Raw genomic sequence first — 24,908 nt, 5'->3', positions numbered from 1 at the left:
GATTGGACCAGGTCCATTTGTAATGGGCTCATGTTGTGCTGAATCAGATTGGACGAATTCTGGTCCAATCCACACCCCTAGTTGAAAGAATTAAAGTTATTAAAAAAAAATTGTAAAATTCTTTGAGAGGTTTCTCTCAACTTTCTATTTCCCTCTTATTTTCAATCAAACCAATCACACCCTAGCTAAATGGATCAATGGTCTTAATTAGCCTTGTTTAAAAATCTTCTTCATTATTTCTACCTACTTTTAAGAAATAATTGATCAATTAATGTTTTGAAAATCAAACCAGATTGGTATTAAATGCAAAGTGGGGGGCAATAGGTATTCAACCACATCCAGCAATATTATTTGCTTTTTTTCTTGTTTCTTTCGTTTTTTTTTCCCCCTTATTTGAAGTCATGGCATCAGTTTGAACCGAATTAATTATCTGGAGCTGCTCCATTTTTGTTTCGCCTTCTGGGTTGATATGATCACATAGTTCTCCTTATGGATGAAAAAGCTAATTAAGGAAATGGTCTGTGAGTGGATCCAACTCAATGAAAATTAAAAGGAAATTCGACTCCTCACCTGGTGATAGATTGATACCCTTGATTTCCTTCCTGAGATTAGAACAAGGCCACGATGGTAATAGACATTTCAAAAATGAACATGCATGCGTGCAGACAAGTGCATTAAATATTAGCTCTATCGTGGAATGGATTAGCTAGAAAAATGGTGCTCTCTCTCTCCTCTCTTCTCTCTCTCCTATCTCCAGATCTCTAGAGTCAAGCTGTTACGCAGGAAAGAGTAGTAATAGAATTAGTATATAAGGAGAACTACCTCTGCTCATTTCTATCATTGTAGTAGAGCTGACAACCATATCAACTTGGTTGAGAGAGGGAATTGAAGTGGGTTGCAGGGTTCAGCTAAAAGGGTTTTCAATTCCAAGATGAGGGCTAACTTCCTTCTTCTGGTCTCTCTAACAATTCTCTGTGTTTCTGGGGTTTGTCAAGGTTGGTTCTTAAGGAAGAACTTCTACCAACAGTGCTGCCCCAAAGCCGAGGAGACCATTAAGTCTGTCATTTGGAAAAGAGTAGCTGCTGATTCTGGGTTGCCTGCAGACCTCCTCAGGATGCATTTCCATGACTGCTTTGTCAGGGTACGTAATTCCAAATATGATTCTGCTGCAACTGCAAATTAATCTGCAAGCAATTCTTTAAAAACAAAAAGCTTTTTAAGTTGTTTCAACATTTCAAAGCCATCTTGTTTGGTTTACTCTTTCAGGGTTGCGATGGCTCAGTGTTGCTGGACTCCCCTAATAACACAGCTGAGAAGGACTCAGCTCCAAACCTAACTTTGGAAGGTTTTGATGTTATCGATGAGGCCAAGACTGCAGTCGAGAAAATCTGCCCAGGAGTTGTTTCATGTGCAGATATCCTCGCTTTGGCTGCTAGAGATTCTGTTTCCTTCCAAGTAAGTTGACAGAAGACAATTCACTGGGTTAGAAGTTTGAAACACTCATGTGCAGATATCCTCCCTCTGGTAGATTCCTTGCAAGTAGATTCCCTCTGGTAGAATATTTTAAAAATACTCGTGCAGTTATTATTGAGGTCGATTTTTATGGAAAAAAAAAAAATAATAAAAACGTTAAGAACAACAGAACCAAACAAAGAGAATTTAGGGTTCGTTTGGTTTTCACTTAGAATCAGAATCGGAATCGGAATGGTCCATTCCCATAGTCTGTTCGGTTTAGACAGAAATGGGAATAAGAATTGGAATAAGCAAGAATGGATTTTCATTCGCCAAAGAGGGGCAGGGAATGACCATTCTCTCATATGGAGGAATGCCATTCCAACATAAATAGGAATGGGGTTCCGATTCCGATTCCAATTCCATACCCTTATTCCCACGAACCAAACAGGGCCTTAAAGTTGCAGCTTTACCTTTGAATGATTGATATGAAGGGCAAATTTGAAAAATAAATCAATTTCAGAAAAAAGATTAAAAGATTTTTTTTTATTGGAAGGTTTTAAGGTAATAATTCATATGAAAAGAAAATTTGAAAAACAAACATTTCCGTTAGAAGTAATTTGATGAGTATTTCGGACATTTTATGTTTTCTTTTTTTTTTTAGAAAATTCTACCAAAGGGGCTACTACCAAGGAGATTTCAGTAATTTACCCTAAAAAATATTTTTCTTCGTTATTTTTCAAGATGAATGTCATACAAAATATTTATTAATTAAATAACAGCCTTTAGCCTTTAAATCATCTACATCTACAACATTGTTGAGAGATGCTTATGTGATGTTTGACGATTAATAAATTGCAGTTCAAGAGACCCTTGTGGGAGGTGCTCACGGGCAGAAGAGATGGAAGAGTGTCGCGTAAATCTGAGGCGGATGCCAACATCCCTTCACCTTTCTCAGACTTCAACACTCTTAAACAAAACTTTAAGGCCAAAGGCCTCACTGTCCATGATCTTGTGGTTTTATCAGGTTTGAATGCTTTTTAAGTTGGAACTACGTTCACTCACGGAATTTCCGTTTCAGGCTTTTGCCGGCCGATGCTATCGCCACGAATAGTTTATGCACATTGCATCCACGCATGCATCATAACATATACCATTCATAGGACATGTCATTCTCATCGTTAATTAGCAGCAATCAATAAAATAAAGGGTCATTTATTAATCCAGCCCCTATAGTTTTATGCATGGATTTACTAAAACTTGTGTTATAATTTGCATTTTACTTAGAATGAAAATATCATTTTTGCCCTTAATAACACACCAATAAGCATTTTATTTGGTTCTATTTGGCCAATTTTATTTTTTATATCAAGAAGGGAGTACATAATCATGGGCCCATGCCCTTGAATATTTTCCATGCAGTTTAGGTGATCATGTTACTATTTTTAGATGGCAAAACATGTTTAAGAAAAATAAGTTGTAAATTATAGGGGGTGTTTTAGTAAAACAAAAACTATAAAGAGAGCATTCGTTTTTTGGATTTGGAGAGAGAGAAAGTTGACAAATGGGATTCACAATCCCATTAACCAAAAAACTCATGTTCTTTCTTCAGATTTATGTGGGGATTAGGGAAAATTTATTTCCTAGGTATATATCCATCTCCAACATGGATAAATAACTTTCCCACTTAGGGGAAACTTGTCAATACTTGAATGAGATAAAAATACCCCTTTTAATAATGAATTTTTATGGCTAAAATTGTCATTGGCTTATTTACTTGAGAAAGAAAAGAACATGGGTAAATACACCTAGGTAAATGTTTCCCAAGAAACACTTACATGTGCATGGGCAAGTGCATTTACTGGGGTAGGTAACTTACTGACAAGCGAACGAGGCCTATGTAAGATAGGTTTAGCCGTTTAAATAAACCCATGAAACTATAAAGGGGTGTTCTACTAAATGATCCATTAATAAACCATCTGAAACCTACATGCATCCAACTCTTGACAATATTCCAAATCAATGGTAGGAGATGTACTAGGGTTAATTTCCTGGGTGATCAATGTGTAAACTAAAACAGAGAGGATTAATCTGTGTAGGTGCACATACCATTGGGCAAGGACACTGCAATCTGTTCAGCAACAGACTCTATAACTTCACAGGCAAAGGAGATGCAGACCCTTCATTGGATCCAACTTATGCAGCCTTCCTGAGGAACAAATGCCGGAGCCTTGCAGACACCACCACCACGGTGGCCATGGATCCCCAGAGCGACGAATCTTTCGATACCCACTACTTTGTAAACCTGAAACAACACAAGGGTCTCTTCCAGTCTGATGCTGCCCTTCTCACCAACAAGGTCTCTGTGAATATTGTTAATGAATTGCTCAACTCGCACAGGTTCTTTACGGAATTCGCCATTTCCATAAAGAAGATGGGAGCCATTGAAGTCCTTACTGGGACTGCTGGAGAGATCAGGAAGAAGTGCAATGTTGTGAACTAGCTACGTACACGTTGAGTGAAGCTTGCATTAATTAAGGTGTTTGTTATCTCGTTTATGTATTTCTTTTTGATTGAAGAAATGTGTGGGTCAGTTGTGAGGATGAGAGTTATATTCATGGATGTTTCTAGTGACGATTTCAAATAAATTGATCACATAAACTTGACCCATATTTAATTACTCCATATTATTTATGATTTGTTCTTCCTTTTGTTTTCTGTTCTTTCTTTAAAACAACAGCAATAAAAAAACATTAAGTGGTATTTAGGTTCTGTTCGTTAAGTTATCTATCTAGGTAAATGCAGTTACTTATGTAAGTTTTTCTTGGAAAACACTTACTCAGATAAGTGTATTTATCCTTGTTCTTTTATTTTTCAAATAAAAAAAGGAAATGACCATTTTAACCATAAAAATCCATTATTTAAATGAGGCATTTTTGTCTCATTCAAATGTCGGAATCTTTCTCCCCAGGTGGGAAAGTTATTTACCCACTTGGGAATTCTAGGTCAATGGGAACCAAAATCCCATTGACCAACTTTCTCTCTCAAAATCCAAAAAAAGAATGCCCCCTTAAAATTAGCCATGGATTACCCTTTTTGGGGTCATTTACTTATATTATACATTCCTATAGCTTCACTTATTTATTAAAACATATCCTCTATTTTATATGTTACCCTCTATCAAGAACTATTTAATTGACCTTATATTATGAGAATAATTTGTAGAGACATTTTCGGAATAAAAACCCTTGGGTTCATCTTCTTTTACATTTTTCACTCAATTTAGGAGATTAAGTGGCCATTCTCAAATAAAAATACAAAAGGGGTTTCGAGGGAGAGCTTTGAGTTATAACTTTGTGATGTGAGAGAGGCCGTCTCCTTTTGAGTTAAAAGGCTACACGGCTGGTCGGCTGCTAGCATAAATTGTAAATAGATTTAATTTTATCCAAATGTCGGCAGAGTTTGAGTTTATCTTGGCTTCTTAAATTTAGGAGAAAGTGTCCTTAAAGCTTTCAACTAACATACGCGTAACCAGTCTCAGGTTCAGCTTGAGAAAAAGACTAGCATTTAATGTAAGAAGAAGTTCTTGTCTATCCATAGAGTGTTTAAGTACGGAAAGTTTTTCCAGTTTATTAAGTATGGAAACCACTCCTTTTGTTGTTTTATCTGAGCACTTCTATGTGTGTCTTGTTAGAGAAGAGAGTGAAAAGGGAAAGAAGAAGAAGAATGGGAGGAAAAAGAAAAGAGGAAGAAGAGGAGATAGCGGCAGTCGGTTGTCCGTTTTTTCCAGTATTGTCAATGGTTCTTTGACCAATTCAATAGTTTTTCTTAAAACAGTGGACTGCACCACAAGTGGAATTAGAATTTGGAAACAAAGACTGTTTTCAGGATGAACGGTTCAACCACTCATTCATAGTTCTTTTCTCCTTCTTTTTCGTGTACTTTTTCTTTCTTTTTTTATTAAAATCCAGAACTTGAATAATAGCTAAAACTTAGTTTAAGCTATAAAATCATACAGCTCAGGCCAGTGTCGACTTAGGTCTTAGACTATATTTTAGGGTTGGACTTGGATTAACCAAGGGTATTAATGTCCAAAAGCACGCAGTTGGACTAGCTTGTCGTTATTGAAGGTGGATTGTTGGTTATTGGAAGAGAAAAAGTGACTAAACGCAATTGAAGCTATTGCTGTTGTAGAGGGGTTACAATTAGCTAAAGATATTTTCAATCTCATTTTGGAAGAGATATCCTGTTGCAGATTTCAAATCTCTGATAAAGGAATTTACTAATATGATATATAAACTAGTTTTATTTATTTATTTTTGGTTAAAAGGGTAGTTCAGTGCACGAAGTTCACGGTTCACACCAATGTGGGGTACAGATGTATGCCACGAACTTCAGTTTTATTTATCTATTTGAAGTCATGGTATCAATTTGAAGCAAATTAATTAGTTGGATCTATTCCTCATCTGATACCCTTTCCTTCGTAAGATTAAAATGTGGCCACGATAGTATTAGACATCTCTCTCTCTCATTCCCCGCCCTCATAAATTTCTATTGATTCGGCGTAGCAGGGCTTATATCTGGGTGGGCTAGGTCGGATTTTAGTTCAATCCAGGTCCAATTCTAAGAATTGGGTCTAAAATTCGAGCTTGAGGTCATGCCCAAATTATCTAATCCAGTCCTATTAAAACTTGATGTACTTGAGTTGGGCTCGGGCCAAGTTGGGTTTGGAGCGGTTTAATCAGCCTATGCTGAAAAATGATATACATGTATACACACATGCATGCATAGAAGTACGAATAATTAAAAAAATTAAAAAGCTCAAACTTTTGGACCCAAACCTAGTATGAGGACAAAAGCCCAAGCCCAGCACATGTAAAGTTGCAAGATGGGTGGGAGAATCTATCAAAGTGCAAAAAAGTAATATATTATAAGTAGATGTTTTGATAAATAAAACAAGAAAATCAATAAAAATTTATGAGGTGGGACAAACCATAAATTTTTCTATCTTGAGCATCAGAACTACTATATGAAGAGAACAAACTCTGGTCATTTCCATCATTCTAGTAAAAGCCAACAATCCCAAAGATTGTTGGCAAGGTTGTAGGTATTCCAAGAGCTAATAAAGAAGAAAAATACCTTGGTGCCCCTTTAATTAGACAAAGAATAAATGAAAGCAAAAGTTTAAGGTTGGAACAGTAAAACTCTTTCCTTTGCTAACAGCTGAGAACCTGGCCCAATATCAACTGAACCTTTTTGGGATCCAAATGGATAAGGTACACAACAATTTTTTTTTTTTTTTTTTTTTTGGGGGGGGGGGGGGCACTAAGCAAAATAACAAATTTTTTGCCCTCACAAAATGGAGAAAGGTTTGTCTAGATAACAAAATTTGAGGTCTTGGAATTCAAAGCTTGTCCCAATTAAAATAAAGCAAATTTCATAAAGTTAGGTTGGAAAATCGTGTGAAGAAAATGACTTGTGGATTAGGTCATAACAAGGTTTAAAATTTTGATACGATATGCTCGATACGGGGTGTATCGTATCGTATCTTTGAAAAAATAGATATGGGATATGTATGGAAATTGGATGTTTTGTCTTTTTTCATGTGTACCGGGGCGTTTTGGGGCATATTGGGGGTGTATCGGGATGTATCAGTAGCGTATCAACGAAAAAGATAGGCCAAAAACTAAAAAAAAAGTAAAAATTAAAGGGGGAAAGCAAGCTTCTTTTCCCCGAAATAAGCCTTCTTTCCCCCAAAAAACCAAGTGTGAATCATTAATTTCTTTAAAGATTTTTTAAATTTTGAAAAAATGTGACAAAAATAGGTAATTTTTTTCAATTTTTATAATATCTTGTGATTTATTTTTTTTTCTTGAATGTTTAAACTTATGTTCATCTACATTTCTTACCTTCAAAATCACAATTTTTTTTTGTGTTATCAGTAGATTTATGGAAACTTCATGAAGATATTAGAAAAAATATAAATTAACAAAAAATATGAAAATGTAACTTTTTTCTTTGCCTATAAAGACTAAATATGTTTTAGATCTATGGATTTATCTATCATGTCCATAGAGAAATTGAAATTTCTTCTTTAATAGTTTTCTTTATCTTTTATATAAGAATTAAAAAATAAATAATAAATAATTATATTTTATCATTTGATCACAACAATTGAATATATTATAATTCTATGGATGATCTATCATATCCACTAACCAATTAAAATTTCATCTTTAATAATTATTTTTTTTTTATTTTTTTTTATTTTTAGAATTAAAAGATAATTAATTAATTATATTTTATCATTTGATCAAAATGATTGAATATATTATAATTCTATAGATGATCTATCATATCCACAAAGCAATTGAAATTTCTTATTTAATAACTATTTTTGAATATATTATATATAATGTTTATTTATTTTTTATAACTTTTGAAAATGAATAATAAATAATTATTAATTATATTTTCACATAGAATTTGTGCCAATCATGTTTTATGGTTGGATAGGAGAGTTGGGTTTTTCCCATCCCATAAAACACTAAAACTTAAGAATTATAATTTATAAATTATAGATAGGCATAGGATTTTTAATGAGATTATAATTAATTACAATATATTTCTTCATAAAACCATTAAAATATATTAGTTTAATGTATATACACCTCATTGAGGTCTTATATTTAATGTTGTTGATGTATTTTTATGATTTATTAAAGTATTTATAGTGTTTCCAAGTGTATCTTAGTTCTTCTCTGATACGCATGTGTATCCAAGGCATATCCCGATACGTCTCCTAAAGTTGTCTTTCCAATATACTTGGCATTTCCGATACTTTGAACCTTGGGTCATAAGGAGCAAATATTTAAGGCATGAAGACCTCGATCATGAGGCTCCAAAGTCAAGTTCCTAGGTTTGGAAAGACATTCTCTCAAAAAGGAAATATCCAACAAGGAATTAGATGGAAATTGGCAATGTCTCCAAGTGTAATTTTTAGGCCCGTAGTGGATTTAATTGAAAATAGAGAGAAAACCTGAACCTAAGGCCTTGTTTGTTTGTAACAGTACAACTTACTTGGATAAATGTACATTTACTTGGGTAAATGTACTTACCCATGTTTTTTATTTTTAGATTCCCAGGTAAATAATAAAATAACATTTTTACCCACAGAAAGTAACTATTAAAATGGGTAAAATAGGTCCAATAAAGTATGGATAGCTTTACCATGGGACCCATTGCTTAATGCAAAAAGAACATGAGGAAGTTGGTCAATGGGAAAAAGTTACCGTTAAACCACTTTCCCATGCGTATTTACCTACAAACAAACATGACCTAAAATCAAGGAAGTTCTAAATCTATCCACTCATTCATGGGACCAAGAGAAACTAGCTACTCTTTGTCCCTCAACAGATTATAAACAAGATTAGAACTATCCACATTTTGAGTAGTGACAAAGAAGACATAAGGGTGTGGGGATCAAATTCCAGGAAATTTCTGTGTCAAAAAAAAAATTAAAATCTTCCTTTGGATTTTAATTCTTAATAAAATTCCTTCAAGAAGAAACCTGACTGATAGAGGGCTAAATGTAAATCCTAATTGTCCGCATTAAAAAGGGTGGGAAGAAAGAGAGCATAATTTTGTAAAATGTCAAGTGGCAAATCAAGTCTTACTTTGGGCCTAGTGCCACTTTGGTATCTGAACTTTCAAAACATGTTAATCCAATACCTGCCATTAACCAACCCGTTAACCAATCATTAAGTAGCATTTGAAAAGATACAAATGCCCTTCGATTGTCATCTAATTTTCTTTATCAACCATCTAAATGTTGATAAAAACGAACAGTCTCAAATCCTCGCCTCTTTTATTCAAGAAAGTTGGCACACTAGAATGTCCACTGGGACATGACCACAACTTTATTGAATGGAAGAGGCAAGGATTTAGGACTGTTCATTTTTCGTTAACATTTGGATGGTTGATAAAGAGAATAATATAACACTCAAAGGACAGTTGTGTCTTTTCAAATGTGTTAGACAGTTTTGTATGCCCTTAGCTTCAATCAAATTGATGTACTTTATGAGTTTATTGTAAATGAATAAAAGTGTATATTTGATTCATGTTCCCTTGGTATGTTTCTGTGCAATACCCTTAAACTGGATACTTAATGAGACTCGTGTTAGTTTAGAATGTTCACAGCCAGTGGGTCGATCTGGGGAGACCTATCCTGACAAGGCTGACACTGTGGTGCCACCAAGTCGGTTGGGGTGGCTTGTCTCAGCTACCGGGGTGAGACCCTAGGCACATACAGTGTGAGATTAATTGAATCTTTGAACTGGACCAGATTTCTAGTATTGCCCTGGACTTTGGAGATTGATGGGCAAAACTGGAAAGTTACACCCGACCCCTAGACTCGATTATGATACTGCACTAGGTGTCAGATTGGGTTGTCTTTGATATACCAATCAGTGAGATCCTTAGCGGGGGTCAAAACCTGGGTATGTTGGGACAGTCTGAGAATTCATCTGAGTGGGTGATCATAGTGACAGGATTAGCCCCTTTGTCGGACAAAGGTAATGATCGGGGATGCACTCTCACTGATGGAAACCAAGACTGCCGGCAGCCGATTTCAATCGTTGAGATTTGTTTTGCAAAATATATTTTATATGAAATATAAAAGTATATATATTATGGTTTCGAAATGTTTGCAAAAGGTTTTAATTCCCGGGATCCATACTTGAGAGAGTGCAACACTGTTCCTTGCAGTCGAGAGAGAGGTCCTCTCTTGTTGGGCAGTGTATGATCATTATGGGCTGAGAGGTTGAGTGTAAGGCCATTGAGGATAATACCTGATGGGCTAATCTTGCATCTGCCCACAGTCCCTGGGTGTTACAAGGTGGCTTGGCCCAGGGACCACTTAGGGTAAGTGTTGGGCCCATAGAGCCCATCTGATGGGTTTTTTCAGGGGGTGCACTGTCCATAACAGTGTATTCGGCCAGTCCTTGTAACAAAGGCTGGGTTGAACCCATGTGGCTGATGTGTAGATCAATGTTTGGGTCCCACGCCATACAAGGAAGCCCAACTGGGCAGCATTTTGGAAGGCTTAATGAATACATAACCCTTAATGGGCCTTAAGCCCATTTCGAACTGGGCTAATTTGATTAGTCTTTAAGGGGCGAATTCTGAGATAAGATCAGCTGATAGGATTGGGCCCACACCCTATCCACTCAGAGAGTCCAAGATCTAAATGAGATTTAGATTTGAAAACTTCCTAATTAGATTAGGAGCTGATTGATCTAATATGCAGATAAGATAAGGATTATCCCTTATCTTAAAGGGACTTCTAATCCATATATGATTTGGGTTAGCAACTCCTAATGGGATTAGGAGCGGATCCCTTTTAGTCTATAAAAGGAAGAGGGGGCGGCAGCCTTTAGATATCCAAGAGACTCACCAGCAACAGTCTTGTCTTTAGAACTGAGATCACAGAAGAGAGAATTCTGCAGCCTGCAAATACTCTCTAGCCGCCTCCTTCCTGCAGCCGCCGCCTATTGCAATTCGATCCCCATTCCTTGGGGTAAATCAAGATTGGATCTTGATTCCAATCTTTTGGAGAAAAAATTGGTAGGAGTTGTATTCACAAGCCGTCCAGGTGATTCTTGGGAAGAATCAAGTTCTTAGGAAGGACACTGTTGATTCTGCTCCACCTTGCACTGCGCCATCTTCAGTGGGAGCAGATTTTGGTTTCTACCTTGGGCATGAACACCTCCGTTGAGAGATATTATTTCTCTGTATCAGGTATTATCTCTCTCTCCTCCTTTTGGTTCAGATCTGGTTCAGTTTATGGTTCAAGAATGATCCTTGAAAATATGATTTTCTAAATAGGGAATTCGATTCCCAGTTGAAGGGAAATAAAAGTTTTTGAAATTCGCCCCCTTTTATTCCGCAATCTTGGGCGTCCATATGATGAATTTCCTATCCCTTCAAAATGTCACTTAGTGATTAGTTAACGATAGGTACTAGATTGACACGTTTTAAAAGTTCATGTACTGAAATGCCGTGTTTTAAAGTCCAAAGACCAAAGTGGCACTAGGTCCAAAGTACAGCATAATAATAGGGAATTTTTCCCTATCTTTTATTCTCTAGATGATTTAGAAAAATAGAAATGAAAACTCAAGCCAAGGGCCTTGAGAACATAAGCTGGATCCCATCGCCGGTGGTCACCACGAGATCCTCATGCTATTAAAATAAACTTTGATGCTTCATTCAAATAGAATGGATCGTGTGCCTATGAACGCATATCTAAATACAAATTTCAAAAGCAATATCCTGGCAGCCAAAATGGGTAATTTGGAAAGCATGACTATTTCTATTGTTGAATCATGGGTCGCTTGGGAAGCCCATAACTTCACATTAAGGATAAATAGTCCGTTATTCATCAACCATCGTCAAAGGAGATTCTCTTATATGGATTAAGGTGCTTCAAGACCAAGTCAAAATCCTGTGAAATTATTACAGCTTGTTGGTTGAAGACTGTAAATGTATACGTATTGCTTTCTCCTTATCAACAAGAATCATATATAACCACACTCATTGGGAAGATTACAAATACAAATATGTACAGAAAAATTACATACAAAATATAGCTGCATTTGGAAACAATGCAAATGGAGTGTAAATCCCGGTTCAAGATAAACTTACAATCTGGTTCACTTTTGCCTGTGTTTGACAATATTACGTTTATGCATTGACAAATGAAAGAAAACACATTTTTCAATGCATATTTACCTTGATAATAAGATGTAAAAGTACATCATAAAAAGAAGTAAATGTGCATTCAAGTGGGCTTTTGATTAAAAAAAGACATACTTTATTGAAATTCATGTTTGCATCCATTACAGCTAAAAGTCTGTTTGGTAAGAAGGTAAATTTGTTGGTGCAAAATTAAACTAACTTTACAATTTATATAGACCATTTTACACTCTAGATATTTGCATTTACATTTATTTGCATTCTTTCCAAACGCAACCTATAAGATTAATTTTACACCTTCATTTTTTATATTTACACTTATTCCAAACTAAACCTTTGTTGTTTCTCGTGGGAGCTTAAGTTTTTAGCTTTTCTTTGATGTTCTTTGACCAAGAAAATGAAGAATTTCATTAAAAATTAGACAACAAACATAAAGAAAAAATAGTCAAGAAAAAACAAAGGTGGCATTTTTATGAGGGGTTTCAGGAGTTCATCTTACATATATGATTGGGTAAATTTCTTAAACTATCCTTATGGTTTATTTAATTGATTAAGTGTACCCTTACCGTTTGAAAATTGACTAGCACTATCCCTAGTGTTCCTGGTAATTGACATGGCTTGGAGCAACGTCGAATTTGTCATTTCCTAGAGCTGCAGCTCTTTACTACCAATAGGGACATGATGTGGCACTAGATATATAATAGGTACCAGTGCTAAAAATGTTTCCCGGAGTATTGGTACCAAACAGAAAACATTGCTGTTATTCCAGAAAACGTTTTACCTGACAGCAATATTTCCAAACAAAAAAAAAAAGAGAGATTATTTTCTCAAAAAACGGTGCTAGCTTTCAACCCACGCTTCGGTGTTACTGGTTTCGATGTTATCGACGAGGTCAAGACTGCAACGATAAAATCTGCCCAGGAGTGATTTCGTGTGCAGATATCGTCGCTTTGGCCGCTAGAGATGTTGTTTCCTTCCAAGTAAGTTGAGAGAAAACAATTCACTGAATAAAACCAATCAAATTAAAGCATCCACTTCAGTGTTGATCGAATATATATATTGCAGTTCAAGAGACCCATGTGGAAAGTGCTCACCGGCAGAAGAGATGAGTTGGTCTCGGATATATCTGAAGCGATTGCCAACCTCCCTTCACCTTTCTCCGACTTTAAAACTCTTAAACGAGACTACTTCTCGGCCAAAGGTCTCACTGTCCATGATCTTGTGGTGTTATCTGGTGCGTATATATGCCTTATTGAGCTGATCGGCTTTGATCTTTTCGGAATTTCCTTGAATGCTTTCGAGTCATACATGGAGTACTGTCCCTTTTCAAGCATCCAATATGGATCAACCAGTTGGTGGCCGGGCCCATGCACTCAAGACATTGGCTCCATCAAAATCAGCAGCATAATGAGATTCTGATCTGTGCGCAAGCTGTGTTCTGAGCTCTCAATTCCCTAGGCTTCATTAAGATTGTCCACACCAATGTTTGGAACCGCCATTGACCTGGACGGCTGGACCGTTCAGCCCAGGAACCGTCTAGGCAACCAATTCCATTTTATCCTAAACCCGATCCTTGACCAAAAATCGTTGAATTTGTCAATAATCCATTGATCCGAGTGGTAAAATCATTAAATGGTTTTTGGCCATTTTTATTTTAATTGTTTTCTTTTTTTGAATTTTTTAAAGTTTTGTTAGAACTAGTTATTCATTCAAACTGAACGGTCAAACTATTGACCCAGAAACCAATGGCCAAAACAATTTCTATTCCAATTTTATTTTTAAAACATTGATCCATACTTGACAGAGAAATCATCTACATGTTATGAATAATTAATGCACATGACATCTACATAGGGGTGTCAATTGGACTAGATTTGGTCAAATCTGATCTAGTCCAATATGAATCCATTACGCGAGTCTGGATCATCTGCCAACAAAAGTCATTCCAACAAACTACCAACATGATCTTATACTGCACATCTCATACATAATAGGTCCCACTTTTAGTGGATCACCGAGTCCTAGTCTCATGGTGAGATGTGTGGTGTCAGATCAAGTTGGTAAAGGGTTGGAATGTTTTTGTTGATAGAAGATCTCAATTCCCATTACACATAGACTAGATTTAATCCAATCCAATAAATATATGCTCAAACCATTTTGGACCAGTCCAATTCAGTGTCTGGACCACCGAATCTATTCAAATTGGTTTTAAATTAGATTGTTTCGCAGTCCAATATAAATTCATTACTGATGGACCAGGTCCGGTAGGAGTAACCTAAAACCGGTCCATTGACACCCCTATCCATGCATGCCGCATGTATAGTAAACCAATGATATAGAATATTTATATGGTCAATTATAGCCATTAACAAATCATCTAAGGCCTACATGCATTCATTCCAGATCAAAAATTTGAGATATTCTACTTCATTAACTATTCATACATAGCATTCATTCCCCTTTACTAAGCTATTATTTAGCTCTGAAGTCTAAAGTCTGAAAACGGTGGATTTTATCATTTCAATCCAAATGGCGGAATTCATCCAACCATCTAATGTATTGAGATTGAACAATTCAAAATAGCAAATGGTTGGTGGATGCACCTTCCACAAGGAACCACCGTCGATGTCATCAGTAGATGTCGTCGGTTCTACAAAAGTGAGGTGAGAGTTCCCAAAGCTGTCGACACAAAGATGCATACTTTGTCCATGCTTCTTCAGCCCTCAGAAATTCGTGCCTTGGAAAAGCGACTGGATGGAGGCAGAGGGTCTGAACGATTCTTCTCTAACATTTACAACTGACCAGGATCTTGGCATGAGAAGGTGTTCTTTGAGTTCCGCCATTAATGGAGAGCTTTATGAAGTGAGAAATGGAAATTGTCACTAGTAAAATTAATTGTTTCTTTACATTGTGAGAAATGGAAACTATATATCACTGGTAGAGTTGCCATCATGGAGAAGGAAGACAAGAAAAACTAAAAAAATGCATTGTTTTTACTTGGAAACCATCCCGATAGAGTTGTTGGCATTGGAGAAAGAAGGCTTGAAGCTTTAACTCAGGAAGTGAATTGGGGCTTGGGTTTGAGTCAAAAGGAGCAATTTTTTGACATTTGGGAAATGATAGGAGGGCATTTAGGACATTTTATCAGCAATTGCCTCTTACCATATTAAGTAGCTGGGCGACCTCTTACGGTTTCAGATCTGAAAGTGGCATTCAGATCCACTTTTAAGACATGACCCCAAATGTTTATTACCTCTGAAAAGTAAGTTTCTCAGAGACAAGAGGCAGATTCAGGGTTACCAAACACCGCCTAAGTTAAACACCTTTTTAAGACCCATTAATTCTAAACTAATCTAAAGTCTAACTACCCATTTGGGAGGGCTTTTGGGATGCAGCTTCTGGCATGCTGAGCTGAGTCCCACACGGGAACGTCAGAATCTATATTTGGTAAAAGTTCAAAAAGTTAATGAGTTTTCGGACGTTTCAAACCACTCAGATATGAAGCTACTCTAAGTAATTTCTCCCAAACACCGATGCACAGTCACTGCATCTCAATTAACACAATACACCCGAAACGCAGAAACCCTTCCAAACAGGCTCCAATATTTAATTATTAATTCAACCCCAGTTGGGATTTAGAATCAAAATTTTCCAATAAGCCAAACAATATAATATTTACATAATTGAGGGTGGCCTGGGATGATCAATGTGTTGAGGAATTTGTGCAGGTGCACATACCATTGCCCAGTCGATAAAGAAAATGGGAGCCATTGAAGTCCTTAGTGGTAGTGCCGGAGAGATCAGGAACAAGTGTAATGTTAGGAACTAGACCTTTTAACTAGGCTCGATCGGTGCAGTGTCCTTCTCTCCTTTTCTTTTCCTTTTGTTTTTGTCTGTCCTTTGCTCATTTCGTTTGATTAATCCCCCCATTCAGGCACTCACCACCCATTCCAAATGAAGAGATGGTTGAGCTGGAAATAAGATTGAGAATTTGTGTTTAATTTATCTCAAAATAAATAATCTTAATAATCAATATAACATGGACTAAATATTCATTTATTTCAGTCAGAAATCAGAATCGGAATCAAAATTGGAGTGTTTTATTCCCATATTTGTATGCATCAGACAGGAATCAGAATGGAAATTGAAATTAACGGGAATGAGATTTATTCCCAAGGGAGGGGGAGTGAATGACCATTCCCTCAAATATTGGAATTTCATTCCACAAAAAATGAGAATAGAATTCTGATTCCGCTCAACTAATTAATTAAACTGTTAAAATTAGAATAGCCCATTCCTATTTCAATTCCAGACCTCCATCCCCGCAGACCAAACGGGCCCTTAATGTGTTCCACCAAAAGAATTTCGTTTTTGGCACAAACAATTTCATAAAAATAATATTGTTGATAATTTCTTTTTTATTTTACAGTTATCCTTTCAATCATCTGCTGGAGTTAAGAAAACCGGTCTCATTAGTCTTGTAAGAACTAAGATTGTTAAAAGGGCAATCAATAAAAAGAACAAGGTAGCCATGAGTCGAGCATAGAAATGTAGACATGAGAACCAGAAGCCACATCACCCCCCCCCCCCACCCCCACCAGTCTATTCTTATGGTTTATCTGATTTAGATGGGAATTAGAATCATCTGGAATGGGATTTCATTCTCCAGGGGAAGGGAATGGCCATTCCATCAGAAATAGAAATGGGATTCTGATTTCAATTCTAATTCCAACCCACAAACCAGACAAACCCATTCTGAAAGAATCATTCAACCTAAAAGCTTAAAGTTGAACAAGCACAGGTCCACCCATACCTTGTGCTGAAACTTAATTAATTATAATGAGGATCGAACACTAGACCATTTGGTCAAAGTGACTCGGATACTATCTCAAAGAACCGTTCAACATAAAAGTTTAACATGTCAAATGAAATCCTTGAATAGGTTTTATTCTCTAATACTCATAACTCTGCTTCTTAAGCTCACTAACAGCAAGAGATGAATGATTAAAATAGCGTGCAACCAAATTGAGCACTAAGTTCTACGGAGGTTATCAGCTGCATGCTTAGGAATCAAGGCTCGAACTGAATTCAACATTCCAAGTCATAAAACATCGTGGAATTATTTGGCGTAGGGTATATTATATTGGCAATGCCAACTACCCAGCATAGACATAGAGAGCACGTTCTAATTTAGCCTGCAAAAATTACTATTATAATCTTTGTCTTAATTTCAAGATTCATATTCTATAAAACCTAACTCATAAATCATTGGTTAGGGCTGCAATGGATCCGATAAAGCTTGGACATACCAAGATCCAAATTTAAATCAGATCCAATTTTAATCTGTCACTAATTTTTGGTCGTTAAAAAAACCCAATTTCTTGTAATAAAATATTACATAAAATAAATAATTTTACAGCATTTAAACCAACTTTATTAAGGTATTCATCAAAAATCCTGTTATAAATGGATTAAATTCGGGTCGCCTTGATTGTAGCCCTATCACTAGTGAAGAGCATGGCCAACCCAACTTATCCAGCAACAACTCTGACAGTTGTAAACGTGTTGAAATGTCAGAAAAGTCAAAATTCCAAATTACCCAATTAATCAGAAACGGCATCTCTTTCCCCTCAAAATGAAGTGATCTACTAGATATCCTTCCGTTAAGGTAAAGCTTAAGATTAGATTCCTTCTTCTCATCTTCTTTCTTTCTATAATAATTTTGAGGTATGATGCTATAGCGCCTTGAGCTATTGTGTTCAATGGCTACCTGGTTCAGAAACCACTGGATTAGGGTACATTGTGGTCTTGGTCTACAAGATCTAACAGATTGCAGCTTCAATACAACCCTATAGGATTGACCATGGATTATCACATCATTGACCTCTCTCTCTCTCTCTCTCTCTCTCTCTCTCTCTCTCTCTCTCTCATCCTAAGGTCATCAGCCTCTTCATTGATCAATGGCATTGGGAATGTAAACAAGACTTTTTAACAAAGACCCATTTAACAAATACTAAGGCAAATTAAAAAGACTAAGTTGTATTTGATTGCTTAATTGGCTACAATAACTTCTCTATTCTACTAGTAATACACCAACTAGTAATTAAGCTCATGCATTGTTCTATATATAGGAGGGCCACATAGTTGTTTGCTTTGTGTGAATTGCAGGCTTATCTGTTTGTTACTGTTGATAGGTTTTTGGATCTTTTGATTCTGGGTGGGAAAAAATGAAAACAAGCTTTCTTATTTTCTGGGTTTTTCTTGGTGCATTAGGAGTTGCTAGAGTTTGCAATGGAGGTGTTCTGAAGAGAAATTTCTACAGGTACAGCTGCCCACAAGCTGAGGAAATTGTGAAGAGTATCACATGGAGGAGGGTGGAAGCTAGCCCAGAGTTGGCAGCTAAGCTTCTAAGAATGTATTTCCATGATTGCTTCGTAAGGGTATGATATGATCATCCACTGCAATTAACCCATGCACTAATTCATATATTATTTTGTATAAGATTTGACATTATTGTTGTCCTACACTCACAGGGTTGCGATGCATCAGTCCTATTAGACACAGTTGGGAGTGAGACATCTGAGAAGGATGCACCACCTAATCTCTCGCTGGCGGGCTTTGATGTCATTGATGAAATCAAGTTTCAAATCGAGCAGATTTGTCCGAGAACTGTATCCTGTGCTGACATTCTGGCCTTGGCTACACAAAACTCGGTTTCCTACCAAGTGAGCCAAGGATTCCATCTCTCTGCTCTGCTCTAATCTTTTGATAGTTACTCCGCCATGATTCTGCTTGCTAGCTCTAGTCAGATAATAACTCATCCCTGTGGACAAAAATTTTGCAGTTTCAGAGACCCATGTGGAGTGTCCTGACTGGGAGAAGAGATGGAAATGTTTCTCTTGCATCAGAGGTTCTGTCAAACTTAGCTTCCCCGTTCGCAAACTTCAACCAACTCCAACAACTCTTTGCTAGCAAGGGACTCAACACTAAAGATCTTGTGGTCTTGTCAGGTTGAGAAGAGGATACACTTCTGATGGATATAATGCTTCTTTTTTCTTCTTCAGATGCAATTTGAATATGCATATGCATGTGCTTAGAGCTGTGTAATTCACTTTGTATCTGCACAGAGAATTTTCTTTCTCTTACTACACCAACAATTAATGGAAGGCATTTGATCGAACAGGTGCACACACACTAGGGGTGGCTCACTGCAGCATTATCTCGAACAGGCTCTACAACTTCGATGGCCGAGGCAACCCAGATCCTTCTCTGAGCCCAGCATATGCCGACTTCTTGAGAACCCAGTGCCCCAACCCAGCAGACCCTTCAACAGTAGTAGAGATGGACCCCCAAAGCTCCCTCAACTTCGATAACCATTACTTCGCCATCGTCAACCAGAACATGGGTCTGTTCCAGTCGGATGCAGCGCTCCTCACCGACCCAGTTTCAGCCATGACAGTTCAGTCTCTACAGAATGCCAATACCTTCTTCTCCGAGTTCAGAAAATCAATTACAAAGATGGGAAACATTGGAGTGCTCACCGGGAACGAAGGAGAGATTAGGACGCAGTGCCGAGTGGTGAATTCATCGTGAATTCAACCTATAATTGGTTGCTGATCAAGAAGCAAAATAAGCCATTAATGTTAGCTAATGAAGTAGATGTTTGAATTCAATAAGTCGGAATAATAACGTAGGTTCTATCTGGTGAATGTTCTTCTTCCTGCATGACTTTGCATTCTGGAGTTGGGATGCTGTGCATGACTGAGTCGTTTATCAGTGAATAACTTCATATCTTTTATGGACCGAACTATTTGTCAACCTTCTAATAATTTGTTTCCATGTGTATGACCAAGAAAAGAAAACAAGCTTTTTGTGTAAATTAGTGGGATTTTGTGAAATAAAGGAAAAATTCCTAGTATCCAGAACCTGTACTTTGGGCCTAGTTCCACTTTGATACCCGAATTTTAAAACGCGAAAGTTTAATATCAGAATTTTCAAAACGTGTTAATGTAGTACTTATTATTAATCAGTCGTTAAGTGGCATTTAAAAAGACATAAATATCCTTCAAGTGTCATCTAATTTTCTTTAGAGATAGTGACAATTATAAATTAGTACCCTATATTTTAGAGATTGTGACAATTACCCCTTAACTTTCATTTGTTATAATTAAAGACCCTTTTGGAGTTTAGATTCCAACAAAGATCCCCCTCTTCATTAAGTTGAGTGACAGAAGTTTATCAAAACACCCATTCAAGAAACTTATATAAAAAGGAAATTGCAATAAATAAACCAAGAAATTCTTATTAAAACCTGGAATTGCAACAATGCAAGTAGTATCAACTAAACCAAAAAGAAATGGAAATTGAAAAATATGCTAAAAAATCATTGGAGAAAAAAAAAAGGTATTTTGAAGATTTAGATAAGTCTAGAAAGTCCATAAGAAACATTTTCAAAGTCAAATCTGAAAGTTCAAGGGGTATTTGTTGTAAATGAAAGTTCAGGTGAGTAATTGCCACTACTCCCAAAGTGTAAGTAGTAATCTATAATTTATATACAAAGAATCTTATGAGTTATGACATTCTTAATTGTTGATAAATTAAATCTATTTTGACCATTATTTTTGGGTTTATGTATTGTATGATAAATGTATATTAATTTTTATAAATATATTATACATTATATATCAACATATTATAAGTTGAGATGAGTTAGGACTAGCATTGGAACTGTTTTACAAAGTGAGAACAAAATCGATCCTCCAAAGTTCAAATAGAAAAATGAATATGACCCCAATATTCAGTTGGGGTCATTTGATTATTACTAATGCAATTTAATTAGCTTTCGTACTCTTACTCTAAACCTACCAATGTTATTATTATTTATTATTTATTATTATTGTTATTGATTATTACTAATGTTAATCCGATTCTTACCAAAAAAAAATTCTCTACATCTGAATACAACCTGCAATGAGCCAATGACCTTTGTATTATTTGTCTTTTCTTCTCTAAAATCGGATTTCCTGCCCACTACTCTCTACCCACATTCTATCCACCTTGAATCGCAGCCATACATTGCCATCTTGTAATGTGAGATATGCGGTTATATTGTATAATGGATAGGATTCGGTTAGAGAAAGTGAATAGGAAATCTGAGTTCATATTTGACGGCTTTCTAATCGTCAGGCCCCAGTGTTATCATAAACCAGCTGGTCGTAGTGGAGACATAGGATCGAATCTCGCCTGCACCCTTCAAAAGATATCAAAAAAAAAAAAACAGATCAGCCGACTCGGAGCCCATACCCATACCCAATTGAGTCTTCTACACCCAACATTGAGAATCAGGGTTTAATGATCCCAGTTCAATTGTAAATCATTTTCTCGCCGGTTTCAACTGGAAACAGACAGATTATTTTCAAACAAATAAGTATTTTGGACCTTTTCATCCCTCTTTTTAGAGGATTCTAACAAAAGGAGTCTACCCGCAACTACATTAGAAAATTCAGGAGAGATGATTGTAATTACCAAACTTCAGGGGAGGTTTCAGCAATAAATACCCTTTTGTTTTCTCTTCTAACAGTACAATTTATATTGTTAGAATAACAGAGACCAACAGCCCAATTAAGTAACATATCTGAAAAATAGAAAAACAATAAGGTTGACTTCACAACCGTTTCCATATCTGGGTTGAGACTCTAACGGAAACTTGAAAGCAGACTTTGAGACAGATTGATTGGCACCATTAAGAAGAACTAACACAACTTCTATTGTAAGTTTAATGGTACCATTTAGAAGAAGAATACTAACGGGAACTAATGGTCTATTGAGTAGCTTACCTGAAAGTAGATAACCGAGAGGTTGAACTCAAAACTGTTTCATGTCTGGGTTAAAACTTCAATAGAAACTTAAAAATAGGAGTTACCGTTTAAGATATAGGTTGAGACCCCAAAACAAACTTGAAAGTAGGGGCTGATCATGCATGCACATTGAAAAAGCTATTCATGGATGAAAAACTTTGGAAAGAGAAGTTACATAATTAATGCTCAATTTGGGAAGAGTGCAAATACAAGATTTAGAAATACAAACATGGGGTTTTGCACTAAACAAATTTGTACTTGCACTATGTTCAATGTAGATATGTTTATTATAAATACTAGGCTCAGTTCAGAAAGAGCACGAAAACAGATATATGCAATGCAAATGCAACATTTAGAAATGTTGCATATAAGGTTTTGCATAGGGATGGCAATTTCGTAGGAATTTTTGGGTATCCAACCCATCTCGGCCCTAATAGGACCAGTTTATCAAAACCCTATAGGGTTTGGGACAAGTTTGGGATTTTAGATTAAAACCGTATAGGGTTTGGGTTTTGCCTTTAGGATATCCAATACCCAATACGCTACTTGGGATGCATAAATATGAACTCACTATATTATGTATTATGTACAAATTTATAAATTTTAAGTACTAAGATAATTATTCTATTATTAATATTATATTTATATGAATTTCTTGGGATTAAAATCATCATTTGGTATAAATTTGGATTTGATAGATTGTTTATCTCATTTATTTATAAAATGTTAATTTTAAATATTATTTTTTAATTTTTAGTTGGAATTATTAATCATATATATATTAATTGTTTTAATGAACACAAAAGTTAATAAAATCTATTTTATTTCATTAAATAACACATATGGTGAGATAGCTTAGTGGTTTAAAGTAGTGTTAAGTTATAAGCATTAAGAAACTCTTTTTTAGTAGAAAACCTTTGAACAAGGGGTTTAACAGGTGGGACGGGTTTAACGGGTTTGAGAAATTAAGAGAAAAAATTAAACGAGTTTAGAGTTAGGGATACATAAGCAGGTTTGGGAATGAATAGGGCAATTTGCACAATTACCCTACCCATTGTCATTTTTGCACTGACAATATTTGTATTTAACTTTTTCCGAAGTGAGCCTTAGCAAAAATAAAATCTCTATCGGGAAGAGAAATCGAAACAATGAATTAATCAAAATGCATAATTGTCTCTAAATGATTACGGGATTTGTAAAATCTCACCTAAAATGAATATAAAAAAAATTGAGATAATGTTCATTAGTTCACCTGCAGAATGACGTGGATTAAAAAAATCAGTAAAAGGAGAAAATTAATAGTGGAGACTGTGGAATAAAGGGAGGCAATTTGACCTGACACCACTTATTATAGTATGGGGTAAAATTATAGCTTAAATATTTCAGTTGGAAAACCTTTTTCAGCCATTATAAAGTTGGGAAAAAAAAACAACAGAATCAAGTAGGTATCAACGGCTGAACCGCAGAGTTGAACTGCAAAAATCAATAATAACGCTTGAACTTTTTTTTTTTTGCCTAATACCTTTACGCTGCATTTGTTTTAAGTGTAAATTCAAATTTACACCGATGGAAAATTTGATCCCGTTTTAGTGATCAATAAAAAATTGAACCGAGATGTTTATTGTTTGGTTGTCCCATTGCCGTCGATCTAGTAAAGCCTCTTGAAACTCTACTCTAAAATTCTGCCTTGAAACTCTCCTCTGATTGCCCATAGATCTCTTTCTCTGTCAATTTCATCAAAGACAATGATTTCATCTCCACAAGCCCGCACTCTGAGTTACCAAAGAAGCTTGACACAAAACGGGAAAAGGTGCCAGTGCACATTGTAGATTTCGAGTTTCTCTCTAGAAATTCCATCGGTGATAGGATGTTAATGGTCGACAAGCTCTTCTTTGAAGGCAAACTCCTTCCCTTCTGGGAAATGTAGCATTCGAAGAAACTAAACAAGATCTCTCTCAAAACAAAGGATGCAAAAGGAGACCATTGGATCGAGGAAGTCTTCTCACGCTCTCTCATCCGAGGCTGGGAATATGTGTGGCGAAATGAAGAAAGAGACCATTGGACAGAGGAGGTTTTTTCATGCTCAAGGTTCAAAATTCTGTCACGTATTGGCCGATACATACCATATCTTAAGGCTTCTGGCACGGGAAACGGTTCGAAATCAATCGTACAATTCCTTTTCGTCATGCCAAAGGCATATCAATGCCATACGGTGTTGTATCGGTGAGTTTCTGTCGTGTATCGATCGATACGCAACTGATACGATAGAGTATCGGCCAATACACAACGATTTTACTATTGTTAAAACACAAATAGAAGTGATTTCGAAAGAGGGCTTCTAAACCCATTTCAGAAGCCCTCTTTCTTTCCCAAACCCTCCGAAAAACCTTTTCACCTTTCTAAAGATTCAAATATTGTAAAAATTTTCCAAAAACATTTATAAATTTGCAAAATGCCAACATTCAATAAGTTTTTCAAGGTTGTGTAAAAAGGAGTGAAAATAAATGTTTTTTCAATTTTTTTTTTACATTTTCAGCCAATGTTAGAAAAGATAAGGAGAAAGAATGTGGTTAGCCCCCCTTTTAACAAATGTTATGCATTTTTTTAATATAAAAAAAAATTATTAAAGATAAAGAAAAAAAATGAAATCCCCCCTTTCTCCTTCCTCCTTCCTCCTCTTAAGGAAGCATACGCCTCTTGCATTCTGAACTATGCTTCACACCTCTAGGTAGTAGAACACCTCTGTGTTTTAAAACATCAAATCATTGATATTTATTTTTTTTAATTTTAGTTTACATTTAGAATAAAATATGCAAAATAATTATTTTATCTATTGTGTCCATAAAC

General features: G+C 36.0%; 1 protein-coding gene across 1 annotated transcript; it reads left to right on the top strand.

The window, feature by feature from the left end:
* The first annotated feature begins 711 nt into the window (after nucleotides 1-711).
* Nucleotides 712-20,147, top strand: LOC148867322 (uncharacterized). Its single transcript, XM_088976477.1, has 8 exons — nucleotides 712-1,141; nucleotides 1,267-1,455; nucleotides 2,314-2,479; nucleotides 3,552-3,946; nucleotides 18,399-18,644; nucleotides 18,738-18,929; nucleotides 19,049-19,214; nucleotides 19,388-20,147. The coding sequence occupies exons 1-8, from the start codon at nucleotides 932-934 to the stop codon at nucleotides 19,795-19,797; spliced, it is 1,974 nt and encodes a 657-aa protein (XP_088832603.1). The 5' UTR covers nucleotides 712-931; the 3' UTR covers nucleotides 19,798-20,147.
* Nucleotides 20,148-24,908: the final 4,761 nt, after the last annotated feature.

This window comes from Nelumbo lutea, chromosome 3, assembly GCF_056320005.1.
Source record: "Nelumbo lutea isolate HS-2025 chromosome 3, American lotus-T2T, whole genome shotgun sequence".
Classification (NCBI taxonomy): Eukaryota; Viridiplantae; Streptophyta; class Magnoliopsida; order Proteales; family Nelumbonaceae; genus Nelumbo; species Nelumbo lutea.
Note: the sequence above shows the minus strand (reverse complement) of the source record. Positions and strands in the feature narration are given on the sequence as shown.